The sequence below is a fragment of the Manduca sexta genome, chromosome 16, assembly GCF_014839805.1.
Source record: "Manduca sexta isolate Smith_Timp_Sample1 chromosome 16, JHU_Msex_v1.0, whole genome shotgun sequence".
Taxonomy (NCBI): Eukaryota; Metazoa; Arthropoda; class Insecta; order Lepidoptera; family Sphingidae; genus Manduca; species Manduca sexta.
In genome coordinates, this window is record NC_051130.1 from 11634836 (window position 1) to 11652849 (window position 18014).

The window sequence follows — 18014 nt, forward strand, 5'->3', positions numbered from 1 at the left end:
TGATGCTCCTGAAATTACAGAAACACTTATTATTCTGTATTGTGAAATAAAAATTTACTACGTGTTTAAGAAATAAACTCACCTAAAACCGGCGTCCAACTAAACAAAATCAAACAATACCGTATAATAGAAAAAATTATAATTTAAAAATTAATTACAAGTAAAGAAATCCTTGGATCCCGCTACACATCCATGATAACAATAATAATGTCATATCAAAGAATGGGTAATGTTGTATAATATTTATTTATTTAATGGTGACACGTAAACCTAGTATCACTGTGGTTGGGTTGTTACAACGATGCATGCGACGCCGTGTCGCTGCGCCGGCGCACTGTACGCGACAAAATAAACGCCCGGTGACAAAACAAATAAGCGCTTCACAAATGGTACAATATTTTACAGTGGTGATTGTATTAGCTACGGCTTTTACAATTTGTCCAAGTATTGATTTAAGTCGGGAAGACCCTCCTTCAATCCTTTCCTCTTTCTTGTCTCCTGCAAGTAAAAAAAAAAAGTATTTATTAGGATATGTCACCTTTCACAATTTAATTATTATTATATCGGTAGATTTGTATCACACGCGCCGTAGCATGCAGTCTTAGGACATAAGGATAGAGGTCCTGAGCAGCGTTTAGACGCGCGCGGAGTCGCTCTTCTTCTGATGCACGCCGACACTGTCCCGGCGAGTGAGACACAGGGAAACGCTCGCTACAGTGCGGCACGGTGTGCAGGAAGATCGTGATTTATATTTTACTGAATTTACACAATCACAAAACATCCAATATATGTGGGGAGTTACAATATATATAGTTTGCAATTTATGAAGAAGCAATTTCCCTTTTGCAATCTTCATTCTTTACAGAAAGACGGCTCATTCCATTTCACATCCTCATAATGCAACCATCATCTCACCTGAACAACGACGTAGGGCTTGGATCCAGCCTCGCACGGGTCACCGGGCAGGATCTGCCAGTGGTCGAACACGCACTGCGGGAACGCTTGACCACCGGTGTTGGAACGCAAGTCGGCGGTGAAGCCGAACGACTCGTTTACGGGCAGGTACGCCTTCACCACGAACATGGGTGTGCCGGCCACTTGAGACTCCTCGAACACGTGGCCTCGCCGTCTATTCAGCACGCCGTAGATACCGCCCACCGCGACTTCAGGGCACTGGGAATAAAATGGTAATTAGTATCTGTGCTTTTCTAACTTCATAATTGTGAAAAAAAAAGAGAAAACAAAAATGTTCAACAAATAACTTGCACTTAGCATACTCATATCAATTAGATAAAGTATGCTTGATATACCACATGCATTTTCGAAGGATAATTGCCAATTGATTGGTTGTGTTAAAATTTTGTTTTAAATGTTAGTCCCCCTATTCAGGCAAGGTAATATGTTGGGTGACAATGCCAAAACAAAGAACTGATTGCTCTGCCACGTCTCGGAAAGGCGGCACTCTCGTGGAAGGATAGGCCGCTCAGGATAGAACGTGGGTAAGGGTACAATGGATAAAACCATTAACTTAAAAGTAAATAAAAATTATGTTGCCCTTAAAAAATATGTTGGGCTTCTTTATACTTCCTTGAGTAGCCCTGACAGAACCAATTGCAAGTAGATTTTTTTGAAGTTTAAATTAATATAAGTTGCATGAGAAAACAGAATGAGTTAATTATCCCACATTGCTTGTTGTCCGTCAGAGCTGACCACTAATCGATCTATCAGTGGCCCCAGGCTTTGGTGTTCGTACCTGAATCTCGCACAGGTACACGGGCTCCATGAGCCTCGGCTGCGCGGTCAGCAGACACGCGTACAAGCATCTCCTGGTGGTTGGAATGATTTGACCGCCTCCTCTGTTGTGAACAAATATACATGGTATTAATTTTGTTTGATGAAATTCAACAATTTATTTGAACTTCTAGTTTTAATAAGGAAGTTATATTTTAATGTGATATATTTTAAAAATTCATAATACAATATAAAAATCATTTGTGTCTCTTGTCTGCAGTTTTTACAAATGATTAAATTGCTTTGGAAATAGTTGGAAACGCGGTCTATTATTGTGTCAATAAATCGCGATGATATCCCGAGCGAGGTATTATAATACTGACCTGTGGATGGCGTCCGTGTGCAGCGTCACGTCATAGATGTTGAAGCGGACACCGCGCAAGTTCTCCTCAGCCATGACTCCCTCCTTGGCGGCCCATTGGAAACCGGCCACCACGGAGTCCTTGATCTCGTTCAAGTACTGCACTCCCTTGGTGCAGTCCACCAGGATGTTGGGTCCGGTGCCCTCGGGACCGAAGCACCAGATCTTACGGGCTTCAGTCACGTCGTACTCGTATTTGTCGCTCAGGTAACGCGCACGAGTCTTGAAGTCGTCACGTGGGTTCACGTGGCCCTATTGCAACAAAAAAGGGGTTGGTAACCAATAATTCAACCAAATTTATTTTCCACTCACTTTTAATGGATTATTGCATTAGTCTTGGAAATTTTGAATTCTACATTAAAATCTTTGTACCGCACGCGCCGTAGCATGCAGTCTTAGGACATAAGGATAGAGGTCCTGAGCAGCGTTTAGACGCGCGCGGAGTTGCTCTGCTTCCGATGCACGCCGACACTGTCCCAGCGAGAGAGACACAGAGAAACGCTCGCTACAGTGCGGCACGGTGTGCAGGAAGGTATTTTAAAAGGAATTTCAAACTTCGGATTAATTAAACATGTTACTAAATAAGTTAAAAAACAATTGGGTTATAAATAAAAACTACAAACCTAACCCAGAGTTTGAACCGCTTCACTAAATCAATTTGAAATTATATTTTCGTGACTCACCTCATCAATATCCTCGGGAAGACCTTCAGGCATGGGTTGCGCCTTCATGAACAGACGGTTGTGCTTGTTGGGCGACTTGGACAGACACATCTGGTCAGACTCCTCGCCGACCGTCTCACGGTACGACACGACAGGGTCGGACTTCTTGATTGGAATGCACGCGTGGTCCTCTTCGAGATCCTAACGAGAGAATAAGGTTCAGTTTGTATAATACACAATAAATTTAGTTTAGTGATGATTGGCTGGATCCTTTATATTCTATCAAATGTGAACATAAGTAGCATGTAAAATGAGCAATCAATTATATTGTAATTGATAACTCAGTAACAAATATAACTACAAATAAGCCCCCTCAGCTAAAATTTTGTTTAAACAAACAAATGTATCTTCCATTAATGGGGTCACAGACCATAAGGGTCTACAACCAATTCCGGAAAGAATGTATTATGTTAGTCCTCTTTGACACCCAGAAACATATTGAACAAGTAACTGGCAACACTTGGGACTCATACACCAATATGTACAAATCTCCGCAACTATACGCTACTATATCCGATGGTCCAAATGGAGCTCGCTCAAAATATTTTTTTTTTTTATTCTTATTAGTGTCAATACCATACTGAACTGAGTCAAGAAATACAAACTCTTTGGTATAATAACTAGAAACAGATAAGGTAGGTATATTTAGCCCATCTTTACATTTCCCAACTTAGCTTTTTTAGATTCATTGACCTCATCATTAGACACTGACAGTAAATGGAGTATAGTCCAGATGGAACTCTGGTTGTGCAACACTTATTTTCATACATTTGCCAGATCACATACCTTAAGACAGATCTCAAGATGCAGCTCTCCAGCGCCGGCAACGATGTGCTCGCCAGACTCCTCGTTGATGCACTGCACCATAGGGTCGGACTTGGCCAGACGCTTCAGACCTTCCACCAGCTTGGGCAGATCCGCGGGGTTCTTGGGCTCAACGGCCACACGCACGACGGGCGACACGCTGAACTTCATCACCTGGCAGTACAAGGTTTAAGTCATCCCCACTGCACCTCATGGTAAGAAATTACCCCTTGCAAGATGACAATTATGTAGACCTATTTGAATTCTCATTCAATACATAGTTTTACTCCCGAATGAAACATTTACGTGGGCTGTTATAGTTTTATACCTTAGGCGCGGTGGTCGCCATGCAAGGGGCCTACCACCAGCAATTGCAATTTTACAATAAGATGTACTAATATGAAATATTAACAAAAAAACAAAAAACCAGCAATAGCATAACAATTATGTTATGAGCTATGAAGAAAGATGTCTTCATAGCAGATACTGACAATCATGATTTTTTTTTTACTTTAAAGAAATCAATAATTTTTTATGTATATTTTTTTATATATAAATTCAAATCTTATAAATAAATCATACCTTCATGTTGTGGGCGTTCTTGAAGGTGGTGATGGTTCCAGTCTTGACAAGGAACTGGTCAACACCGACCAGACCACAGATGTTACCAGAGGGCACATCCTCGATGGCCTCCACATAACGACCCATCATGAGGATGGTACGCTGGATGGTCTTCTCATACAGATCCTGAGGGCATAAGAGTAGTGTTAGTACACAAATACAAGAACGTAAATCTATTGCAAAAAAAATATTCCAAAAATAAACTCACAACCATATTCTTAGAGGCAATATTACACCTTGGTTTTTATGCATTTTTTTTTATCTCCAGGGCCAATGCGTGACAGAATGTAAACATTCCACTTGAATGCGTATTTTAAATTCTATTGCTTAGATAGGCCTCGCTTACGTCTCTACCACTATAAGTTGCATAGCTTCAATAGTTTTAAACCTAAATGTTTAAGTTTCAAGGGAATTTGCCTTTCTTTCGGCATGTTGTAATCAGATTCAGCTTTACTTGCCTCCTTCTTGCCGGGCTGATAGTTGGGGCCCATGATGCGCGCCTTCTGTCCGGTGACCACCTTGCCGGAGAACACACGGCCGAACGCGTAGAAACGACCCTTGTCCGAGGTCGGTACCATTTTGCTCACGTACATCATGAGAGGTGCTTCGGGGTCGCAGTTCTGTGATGACAAATTTTAATAAGTACAAATTTACAGTATACAAACAAGTTGCCACGCCGTTTAGTAGCTATCAAAACTGTTACTAATGCACCTTGTTATTTTTGAGTTATTTGAATATTTTATATATAATTTCCACTATACCACAAAGTGATACGACGACAAAATAGGGACTATTACTGACATTGAAGTCTTTTTAAAGGTATAAATAACCCCGTCTTATGTTGCATATCACAATATTATTGACATAACATACCTTGATACCAATAGCGGCCTCATCATCATGAGGACCTTCGTACAACATCTCCATACGGTATTTCTGGGCGACCACAGGCGAGGGCAGGTGGATGGCAATCATCTGAAGCAGGGCCTCACCAGCGGGCAACCACGAACGCATCACCACCTAACAAGATAAAAATGTTTAAATGATATTTTAAATAAGTAATTCCATCCGATAGATATCTAGAAGAGAACACTCTTAGCGATAAGACTGCTTATTTTTATACTTACAAGTTAATAAGTATCTGTGTATGATTTGTGTTTGTTGTTGGTGGTGTAAAAGTGGTATTAAATGACTTAGAGTTATCCATCTATATTTTATATTCATATCAAATAAAGTAGCTGAACTAAATCTGTGCTTAGGATAAAACTATATGCATACTCAGGGATAATCAATGATGGATAAGTTAAATTATATGATTTGTTAATAAATGTATCTATCATTAATGGGGTCGCAGACCATAAGGAGCTACGACCAATTCCGGAAAGATTATTTAATATTAGTCCTCTTTGACACCCAGAAACATATTACATAAGTAACTGGCAACACTTGGGACTCAAATTGATCAAAATTTAAAAATCACATACAAAAAGTAAACACGTAAGCTATTGTTTCAATCTACCTTAAAATATAATAACATAGAATATCTGTTAGGATTCGTGGTATTAATTTTCTGATTCATCAGGTAGTCTTTGTTTACCCAACCGCTATTGTTAAGGGGCGAGCCACGTATCAAACAACGGAACCGCGCCTTCGTCGTAACCTATCGGCGAAGACGCGACAAAAATAATTTCTAATAATGTGACAATTTAAATATGGCCTCATTTGAAAAAATGTCCATATTTAGTATTATGTAAATTCTCAGATCCCACATTCGACAACTTTGCATAATGTCTCGCTGTCCTAGTTTAAACTCTTACCTTCAACAGCGCTTTGCCGTCCTTGTCAGCGTCCTCGTGCTTGATGGTGACGCCGAGCTTCTTGAGCAGGCTGTCGATCTCGTCCTTCTTGAAGTTCATGATGGCGTCGAACACCTTGTAGATGGGGTCCAGCACGTACATGCAGAACGAACGCTTGTTGTCGTTGTCCTTCTGCTTGGCCCACTTCTTGGTCTGGGGGTTGAAGAAGTTCTCACCCCACAGTCTGTTGGACAAGTTGTTTGCGTTGTTAGTGATTTATTGTTGTATATTCGGATGTAATGTACTTGTGGTGAATGATGATGATTAACTGAACGGATTTTGATTAAATTTGCTACAAGTTTATACTTGAATCAAGAGAACCAGTAAAGTATAAAGGTTACTCCAGGGAAAGTTCTTTTCAAGCGAACGGAGGCGCAAGCAACACCTAAGAATAAGTATGCGCAAGTTCGAACATCTCGAATTATTTAATCATATTAATTAGTGCTGTAAGGGTAGGCACATACGGTTTAGTTTCTACTATTACGGTATTTAACCTTTTCACTGTAACTCCATCGACCCACACTTTCATGTGCTAAACGTAGATATAATTTCATCTTGTCAATTTCACATTTTAGGTTAACTATAGTTTGACTTAATTATTTCAAATAACAGGGGCCTTATTCTCTATCCTGGGGCCTTATTCTCTATCCCGCACCTTATTTTAACAGTGTGTAACAAGCACGAAACACAACGCATCATGTTTAGGACTATAGAAATTTGGCTTACAGAATACCGTTCCACGCACATTTCTCGAAGATAACATGACACGGCCGCGTTACGCGTTTACACTATCATACAGAATAAGGGCCCAGGTCGCGTTTCCATCGTGAAGGATATGACGTCACACTTGCGTTCATTTCAAAACTACCTCCAAAGTGTCAACTTGAATGCAAGCTGCGTGCGTATTATTTAGGTTAACATGTTTCTCAGCTATCGTTGTAAAAAGTCCATGGGGAGCATTCTACCAATCCAAGTTGAGAATTTAATGTTCGTCCTTGTCTGCCGCTGGTGTATAGCATCAACACTTTACCCAGTATCAATGGGACGATTTTATTGAGAAAAATCAAATATAACAAAAAAAATCTTCGTAAAAATATTAAGGAAAGCCAATCATCTATCGGTTGCACGCATACTCTTGTTACTATCCATACAGCGAGAGCCATCAATCGTAAAAATCTATCAAAAAAATATTTTGCTAAAGGAATATCAAATTGCCTAGTAATTATCTGCCTCATGGCTGCAAAAGGCACAGCTGGTAAAAATCATTACTGCACTGCGGCACTACCATTGCGTAACAGTGACGACGCAGCGCAAAATGCATCCGTGACGTAAGCATCGCGTGCATCGGGTGGCGCGAATAAAATACTTCAACTTGGTTGCAGAAAAGTGTTCAATAAACTTTTAGACATATATACTTTACAATGAAACAAACCATTCAAAACAGAGGAAGCATTTTTTTGTTAATTATAATGAAGTTTAAATGCACTTCTTGTTATTAAAATTTTAGCCAAAAACAATAAGAATAATTTACTCCAAAGGTTTAAACAAATATTTGTTCCAGTTTAACAATACATCAACTATAAGAATTTATTTGTTCAACGTGTTATTGTGTTCTTGTTTTATTTAAATTTCAATGAACACGCTCAATAATCAGATGTAACATGTAATGCTGTATTGTTAGAACTTTGATTCACTATTTGTTTATACTAGATTCCAGGCTTACAAGCATTGAATGATCTAAAAGTATTATCAGCTGTCATTGACTTGTTGATTTAAAATTCGTAATTGTCAATAAACTGCAAATTGTCTAAGAATACAGCTGATAAGTCTTAAAAACCTTTAAATAAAACCGTATATCACCTCGCTAATTCTCTCACCACCTGGAAATCAATAATATGAGTGAAACGAATTCTTTATATATAAGTATGATCATTCAATTGATCAACAAATCGCATCAAAATCAAATTCAATTCATGCCCGACTAAACACGCAAACAATTCGTTTCGCTCATAATTTGCATATTTATTCCAAATCATCTCACTGACCTGTTCATGAGCTTGACGAGGTCGATCTTGAACTTGTCGGCGTACATCTCGGAGAACTGTTTGAGGGTGAAGGCCCAGCCGTGGAGGCCGGAACCGAAACCGACAGATCCCTTGCTAGGGTCCACGCGCACTTCACCTGTGCGACAAAAATGGAAGGGTCAAGTTTGGACTTGTTACCGAAAGTCCATCAAAATCCTTCAAACAAGAATTTTTGATGCACTATCAATCTTCTGAGTTACAAGGTGTGATGCTAATGTGTATCTGATAGTGACTACCCCAGTAGAGCTGCTTTATATGGAACATGGCTGAACCAAAACTATAAAAAAAGCTTTTATTATTTGAAACTACATAATATATCATCACATGTATGCCACGTTTACAAAGTATTACTCAAAATTCGACCAAATAGATTCTTAAAATTATGCGCTCTCTCTCTATCACGTAAATTGCTGTGTTTTATTCATAAAAGAGTGGTCTTTATGAACAAATAGGTCAACATTACCAACTACAGTAAACATTTGGCCGCAAACTCTCCTTCAAAGCAAAGCAAATGCCATTTTTTGGCATGCATTTGCCAAAAAAATTTACTATGCAACTGGGACAAACATGCATGTGATTTATAAAAATGTCGTAAAATTTGGCCGTTAAAGTATATTTAAAATTAAAACTCCATACTGCTATTAAACAACTATGCAAATTTATCGTAATATGTAATACACGTAATTTTATAATCATGTTTCGTCAATTAATGCAATTGAGTTCTAAGTGACTTCTAACTACTTTGAATAATATTGACTGATAAACACATTATTTAACCCATATGATAATAATAGATACGTCGCTAAATTACATATCCGGAATAAGTCTTTATTCCTAAAGATAAGACTAAGAGAAAAGATTGGAGATCTACTCGTCAAATGGACAGTGATAAATCGGAAACGATGCTGCTCCGAGAATATCGGAAACACCCTCCTGTAACAAATGTTCGAATTTTTTATCGTTTATCGTAACCAAAGAGTAAATTTGATTTTTTTTCTTTGTTCGGAGTAAGTGTCGAATTCATACAAAATAAATAATCTCAAGATGTTGTGTCGATGATCAAATTAGAACGTTCATGTCCGATATGAATCGTTCGTTCGAGTTTCGATAATATCAACGATGTAAAAGAGTAGACTTCAATACGACAAATGTCACGATATATCGAATACCGATTTTGCGAGTAAACACCCTGATCTTACCGGACAAGTCATACTTCACACGAACCAGTCACGTGTTTAACAAAATTATAATATTTCTACATCCTCGTTAAATCCCACAAAAAAATCATAAAATTTAAATTAATGTTATTCAATTTAGTGAAAGAATGCGTCGCGCGAGTCATCGTCTGACCCTGACAGTGGTTCGATCGCGCGATCTCGCCACGTGCGCCTTACATGCTGCTGATATTCGATAAACATAACACGTTATCTACCCAACTTTTACCGTGCTAGCCACTTCTGTAATAAATTATCCGAGCAACGTGACTTTGATAGTGCAATAAATTTTGTAACTTTGTACGTTAACGATTTGAATAACATGATAATTATAATTAATGATAAACTTTCTTTGTCTTACACGTGTTTATTGTCAATCGTATTTTTGAACGGCTATAGACTCGCCTCCTATAACACCATGGCACAGAACAAAGTTGGGGCAAAGTGGGTGCACTGCTTGCACGTCTGCCTACCTCTTAGGAGATAAAGGCGTATTATGCATATTATTAAGGTTAACACGGACTGCAGTCATCTCAGACGGTATAAAAACCATCCATCACTACATTTATACATAAGATCAAGTTATAGGGCGACATTTATAAAGCTAAGCTCAGTAATTCCCGGGAACCCGCCTACGTCATAACAAAGGTCGGAGGAGCAGACCCGTGGGAGTACGCAATCGACACCCATGTCTACTGACGTCAAATACAAGACAGTCTAGGTTACTTAATGTGGGCGTTGAAGGGTAAGCAGAGGCGTAGGGCGAGTTATTTATAAACTTACTAGATATTGCACTTTGCTTCGGTCGCGTGAAAAGACTTTCCCTCTACAAAATTCCTTAAAACATCCACACGTCATCGCCTTCCATTGGTTAAAAGTAGTTGTGAAATTTTAATGCCAGTGCGATATAACCGCATTTGCAAGTTAAGATGCGATGATAATGTATCAAGTATTCACTTTCACCAATACACTGATCTGCCAATGCTTTTTATGTGCAGTACTTTCTCACTGATTACGATAAAAATTATGTGAATAGAAAGGCAGACATTTTTACTATGAATAGTTGTTAACTGATACATCTAAATGCATTTACAATAGTTACATCAATATACTTTCACTATTTTTATTTTGCGGCCAGTCGAAGTGTAATGTTCAAAAAATGATGAATTCTTTGAGCATTACTCATATAATGCAGGCCAATTTTACTAAATCTACCTATATAAAGCCTCACTTAGACAAAGCAATTTTCTCGCTTCTCACGAACGATTCTCGAAAGGGCATAAACATCTTGCCATATAAGGCAAATTTCGCCGCGCCTACCAGACCTGTCGTAACAGGCGACTTGCTACACAGGCATTTACAGATATATTTTCCAAAAATGTGAATATAATTATTTTTTTTACAATTTTTTGCCACATTTTTAAACTTCAGAAACGTCATTTTCTATTCCCAATCTTATTTATGTACCTCATCCACATTTTAATTGAAAGTGTTCATGATATAAAGAGGTGATCACAAATGACCTACTTTTGACGGCCGCGGGTTATAAAAACGCATGGTCGACCCGACACCGGCTATGAACCGTTGCAGTAATCAATACGCCGACTTTAACCAGTTATTTAACCACCACATCCTACATTACAGATTACAATATACTTTATATGTGAGGTAGGTTCTATAAAATTTAAAAGACAATTTACCCCCATCTTGCAAATATTTATAGACAAAATTGCAGATTGAATTGTCAAAAACAAATAAGCCAGTAGACTCTCACCAATAATATGTAATCTGTAGTCTTCAATGTGTTAATGTTTGTTCAAAACATACACATTCTTTGTGTTTCATAAAATATTTTTTATATTCCACACAATATTTTAACAATAAAAAAAACTCATCATATCTGACTTACCCATGGGACCGCTGTCATCAGAGTAGGTGGCGATGATGACGTTCACATTCTCAACAATACGCTGGAAGGTTTGGTACAGCTCCTCAGACTCCAGCTGCAGCTCAAGCAGAGCACGGTCCATCTTGTTCATGAACAGGATTGGCTTAATGCGCTCGGCGATGGCCTGACGCAGTACGGTTTCAGTTTGTACACACACACCTGGTGAATAAAATTATAATGTATAAATATACTTTAATGTAAATTGCTCCATAATGAAAGGTATAAATGCTAGGACCACCCAACTTTGTTTATTAATTGGAAAATATGTTACAAAACTACATTTATAGCTTTTAATATGCCAATCCATAGAATTAAATCACATTGAAAGAATCCACCCCAGTCATTAGTTTTCACATATCTCTCATGTTAACACAATACAGGCTTATAAAAAAATTGTAATTCAAACAAATTAAAAAAAAAATGCAATTATGTACTGCATTAAACAAAATATTTACTTTAAACTATACATTTTCCTTATTTATAATTAATAACAATTAGGTGTGTTGATAAAGCTATTGTATGCATGTTGCACCATAAGTTGTTAGTTTCAGTGCAATTTGTTGCCTCTCGAGTGCTAAAACAATAGCCACACCTTCACATATACCATGACGAAAATGTAGTCTATAGATCATACAAAAAACATACCAGAAACGCAGTCCACCACGACAAGAGCTCCATCAGTGACACGGAGAGCAGCCGTCACTTCAGATGAGAAGTCAACGTGCCCAGGTGAGTCGATCAGGTTGATCAAGAAACCCTTCTCGTTCTTCTCACGCTGGTCGGGGTTTGTGATGAACACCAAGTCTTTCTCCTCTAGCTCGAAGAACATAGATATGGCACTGGTGGAGAAATATGGTGGTTATGGCGTGTATTTGATGGTAAGTGAGGTATTGATGAAGGGGAGTTTTCGTCAGATGGCCGTTCTAAAATTCTTCATTGAATTTCAGTTTTTAATGGTTGAGAACAATCATCATGTTACTTATTTCTTACACAAGGATTTGTAATTCATAGATTAAATTATTGCATTAAAGTAATACTATTATTTTTCTAAACTGCAATAAATGTCCTGTCTACCTCAATTTTATCTTTGTTTATCAAGACAGAGAAAGTAGTTGTCATCCTTACTTTGCCTTTTAGAGGTTAAGTGGCGAATGTACACGAGATCAAGTGTTAAGCGAAAGAATAAACTATAAAAATACTATACATAGTTTTGGCTTAGTTCTACAGCCTGTATGACCATTATATAGTTTATTAGGTATTGAACGTATGTTTTGCAAACTATTGTGCAATGTTGTACCTACATACGACGCTAACAAATGATTCAGCGTTAAATGGCCCAAATTCTAACCTCTCTGCCAGTTCAAGGGTGCCAATGCGACATTAACAAGGTTATTAGACCATGTGGTACTTACGTGGACTTGATGGTGATACATCTGTCTTGCTCGTCCTTCCTTGTGTCGGTGAAGCGGGTCTCTCCGGCGCGGGCTCCGGCGATGATACCGGCTTTGGACACCAGAGAGTCGGTGAGGGTCGACTTGCCGTGGTCGACGTGGGCGATAACGGACATGTTGCGGATGTTCCGCTTCTTGTCCATCATCGTGCGGATCTCGTCTACAGTGAAATTCACCTGCACAAACGAGAAAAACACCTTTCAGCGAGCGCCCCATCACAACACATATGTTCTCCATTTTTGTCAACCACTTGTCATACGCACGTCGCATTTTTGAGCTTAGAACCCAGTTTCTAAAGCGAAATTACATATGCTCGCGACTTTTACACAATCACTTGGAATCACCGCATCACTTGGAAACGTCATCCGATCACAAAGACTACGGACGTGAATAAAGTCGATAACTTTTACGGTTATATACGCGGATTTACTAAAATATGAACGTGAAACGATAGCACAGATACACAGGGACACCTTTGTGATCACTTCCATCATTTTAGATACTCACCATTTTGGATGGTTTTTGATTTTTCTTTCAATAAAATAAACTACCATACGCCAGCAATGGCGTACGCTTGAAAAAGGACCCGTTCGAGGGCCGGATGTTCTAGCTAGCCGTCAAATACCTGTAGACCATAGACAATATTAGTGTTGCAATTAAACGTTCCCTTTCACTAATTATTATGCAATATAAAACTTAAAAAAAAATAATAAATCGCCTTATGGAATTTGTACATACAAATTAATAGTATAATAAATTTCTATTACCATATTTAAAGACCTCAATAATATTTAAATGTTATATATATTTTATTTTTTGTACATAAATCTGAGACAGAAATCGACTAATGACTTTATTTTATGGCAACATTACGTTGTTTATGGTGACACGCTATTGTTTAGCTGCCAACATGGAGCCAGCAATTTTTTGACGGTCCTGCCATCTCTTGTTGAGTAGCTGAACTCGTACATTTCAAACGAAACTAATTAGATATTTCTAGTTTCAAACTGCAAGTTCCAACGAAATATAACCACGTCGTAAATTGGCCACACAGTACATAGATGGCACTACTCAACGCGAAAATAAAACATTACATTGTAAAAAATGCAATATAGATTTATAATTAGAGGAAGACTAGTGAAATTATAATAATAGTTACATAACAATGCAGGGACAGTCTTTACAATTTTTAAACATTTGAAATTGTGATTATTGAATTGGAAAAAAAAACTACTTGTCTTACTCATTAAATTTTGAACACTAGTGTGAGCCGTAAGATTCTCAGTTTGATTTTCAGGTAAATTAAGATATTTGTCACTCGGAAAAATATTTATCAAGCCTGGTATTTAATTTTTTTGCCCCAAATGGACAATTATATAAGTAAGAAGGCGGAAATAGTTATTTGTGTAAAGTGGAAAATGCCTCAGAACTGGGACCTTCAGGGGATGTTATTGTTATTTAAATTATGATTTATTTGAAACAAAATTAAACTTAAATAAATAATAGGTAAGTTATATAATTCTGAATAATTTGAAGTAAACAATTATGAGAATTAAATAACGGAATGAGGGAAATTTCCCGACCACATTTGAAACACAAAAACATCGACCAATTGACACGATTGAACAACCCTATTTCGCCGTTCATGTACTCAGGTTAATAAATTCCATAACATTATCACTGTTATGACAAGATAATGAAGATAAAAACATTTTTGTCTTATCAGGTCACGTGTTATCATTTGTTTTCAGTTATATAGACTACCTAGATAAATGTGTAGTGTTGTCGCCAGTCAAACAAGATTAAATACAACCTCCACTTAATTCATCACCCCGCATTAAATTGAGGTATTTTGTATATTCATTCAAAATATTATTAATAAGTTTTTCGAATAAGGAAGGTCAATATTGTACCAAAAACTAGTTATTTTCCAAATCAAATAATTTCTAAATAGTGCACGAGACGTTGATCATAAATCATAATGAAACACAATTTGTTATATCCATGCATCATACTTTTCAATGGACTACTTACCTTCTGCTTGCGGCTCCGTCCATGGAAAATTCAATTCCTGGATATAATGCGTTCCTGAGACCATAGGCAAGGCGTCGTTCTACAATCGTTACAGCTAATAGAAAACAAAAATAATATATATTTTTAAATTGTATAAAGTGCCTACGATAAGAACATATCCCAGGTACGAACCTTTCGATATAAGTAAATACTTAGTTCTATTTCTATGGTACTTTAATTGATATACTGTAATGGCATCGTTTGGTTCAAAAATAATGATTTTAGAAAAAAGTTTGACATTCATTATAATGTATCTGATTGGGTAACTGATCAAACCTATTGTTAATAATGTAGCAATATATCGACTATAGGTCAAATTAAGGAGGGTAAACATTGCTTGGGGTGACGCGAGATTGCGATCTGCGAGGGTGTATGTAGGGTTGTTACGGAGAATATAAATGTATTTTATTTTTTTCTTATGTGACTAAATTTGATAGATAATTTTACAATATTTTTAGTAAGATAAAAATATGAAAAATAATTTAATTACTGTTGTCTTCCAATTAATTTTATTAAAGGTATAGGGGTCCCTCTGAAATAAAATCTAACTTTGCCTTTTTTTTTTTTAAATAAGGTGACGAGCACAATAAGTACTTACTGTCGCAATACTTAATAATTTAAACTTCTTTGTTATGATGCTTTTGTAGTTGCAATGTTAGACATTAGACGTTACTTCCCTTGACGCGACAGTCGCTAATGAGCCGGCATAATTCTGGCGACTGCAGCATAAGTAACGTCACACTTAACCTACTGGATATACTTTTTCTGGCTCCTGAATTAAGAGCACAGGAAAATATTGACTCGTTGGGTAATGTTAGGTATGGGAATAAAAAAACAAAACATTTAATATTTTATTCATACTACAGTAAAAACTTATCCGCCATGCGTCGCGGCTGGCAACTACGTTAAAAATAGATTTGCAGACATTTTTGTGTCGTCTAGCTCGAAACCTAGACATAACACAAACTACTTTTAAAATACTGAACATGTCTTAGAGCCAAAATATTGAAGTAACGCAATAGTTTATTGTTTTTCAACTGTAAATCCACGTTGACGTGTTTATTGGACGTGTTGACTTGACCGTACGACAATTTACAAAAATTACGAATTTTATTAGTTCATAAATATGTCTGTGATTTTTTTTAATTCAATTCCGAGATTTAAAAATAATCTTAGCTTAAGTAATATTTTAGGTGTTACCTGTTTAATAGTTTTACTTTAATAAGTATGTTTCAAATAAATATAATAATTTAACATTGAAGTTGGATATATTCAAGAATTTACCAATGTCTAAATATTTTTTAACTTTATTCATAAGCTCATATACTTATATCAAATCATTACTCAGATGAGAAAATATTATTTCATGAAAAATACTATAAAAATATATATCATTCGTGATTTATTCATAAATCGTAGATTTTTCCTAAAATAATTGAAATATCAAGTCAATTTCTATATTTATATTATACTAGCTTCCGCCCGCAGCTTCGCCCGCGTGGATTTCGGGTTTCAAAAATGGAGAAGGTGCTCAATTTGTCGGGATGTTTTTTTAATTTATGGTGGTATGCAGGTGGTCCGATTGTCCGGTCAGGGTCTGATGATGGGATCCTGGTGAAATCGAAGGAACTTTTAACCATTAAGGTTGCACACGAAATGACGGAAGCTTAAAAAATGGAGTAACTTCTCCCGTTTTCCCAACATTTTCCATCACTGCTATGCTCCTATTAATTGTAGCATGATGAAAAGTATACTATAACCAGCTCAGGAGTATGAAAAATAATTGTACCAAGTTAAGTTAAAATCCGTCGAGTAGTTTTTGTTTCTATAACGGTTATACAGACAGACAGACAAAAATTTTACTAATTGCATTTTTGGCATCAGTATCGATCCCTAATCACCCCCAGTTATTTTGGAAATATATTTCATGTACAGAATGGACCTCTCTACAGATTTATTATAAGTATAGATATGCAAAAGTAGCTCAAAAATTGTCCATAACGAAAACATGCATTTTAAAGTAAAACAAAAGAAATAATATCGTGAAGCCAAGCAAATAACTAATGATATATTAAATTTTGTGACTGTTCAATTTAGTCGGGTCCGCGATATCACTTTTGTTGAGTTTCAGAACGCGACATTACATTATTATATTCTGTGCTCCAACGCACACTGCTTTGATGTTAGGAACACACCTACATTGCTTAGACAACAGTGAACTTTATACAATAGCAATAAAGCTCAAATTGACTCTACGTATTAGTTAGAAAACGTTTGTATGGGAAATAGAAAAATGCTGTTTTGAGGATTTTCCCGGCAATTATTCGAATTTTTCTCACCTTTTAAACCTTCCCTAGACCTCCACGAATAATTCAAGACCAAGATAAGATAAATCCGTTCAGCCGTTCTCGAGTTTTAGCGAGACTAACGAACAGCAATTCATTTTTATATATATAGATTTTTAATTTTAGACAACCCTATTCCGTGTTCATTGGGGGATATCCGAAGGTCAGAGGATTACATAAACGGGACTTTGTTGCATACAAAAATGTTATAAAATACAAAATTTATTACTTCAGGGCATTGGAGGGTTGTGAAGTAACAATATTTCAATCATATCGGAAAATATACTTATTTAAAATTTTGAAATATTTTTTTTGTGTCACATTTGGACGTAAAAACTGTATTGTTGCAGTCACGCGTTGAAGAAATTAAAAACTGGAGGATTAAAAACTCAACGATCATCTAAGTTCAACAACATTTGAATATTAGTATAGGAACGTTTGATATTTGAAGCCAATGTCCACAAAGTCCTTATAAATGCCCTCATACGATTTATAGGTACACGCTCTTCGCACGAACTTTCATATTCAATGACCTTATATTTTTGTACATAATCACTCATTCTTATCATCAAGGTTAAATGGCTGACCTGGGGACTGATTCTGGAACCTTGCTGAGAGACAACAACACTCCTTTACTTCCATCTCTTTCTTTCTACCGCAGAGAATAAGACACCAATTTTTTTGAGGTTATCGTTAATTTCGCGGGAATATTCAGATGTGGACTAACACATGGTGCCATTGCCA

General features: G+C 36.9%; 2 protein-coding genes across 2 annotated transcripts in view; one reads left to right on the plus strand and one right to left on the minus strand.

The window, feature by feature from the left end:
* LOC115452000 (ATP-binding cassette sub-family A member 3) overlaps positions 1-884 on the plus strand; it is a 72140-nt gene extending 71256 nt beyond the window's left edge. The window contains exon 33 of the mRNA XM_037439087.1: positions 866-884. The gene's annotated coding sequence lies outside the window, so the exon portion shown is untranslated. The remainder of the gene's footprint in view (positions 1-865) is intronic.
* On the minus strand, positions 123-13513 carry LOC115451997 (translation elongation factor 2). Its single transcript, XM_030180420.2, has 15 exons — positions 13360-13513; positions 12814-13028; positions 12047-12240; positions 11363-11560; positions 8201-8336; positions 6117-6339; positions 5173-5319; positions 4758-4919; positions 4261-4425; positions 3661-3852; positions 2836-3015; positions 2115-2404; positions 1754-1856; positions 916-1173; positions 123-498 (listed from the first exon to the last, which is right to left on the minus strand). Exons 1-15 carry the CDS (start codon positions 13360-13362, stop codon positions 430-432), a joined length of 2535 nt encoding a protein of 844 aa, XP_030036280.1. The 5' UTR covers positions 13363-13513; the 3' UTR covers positions 123-429.
* Between the last annotated feature and the right edge of the window lie 4501 nt (positions 13514-18014).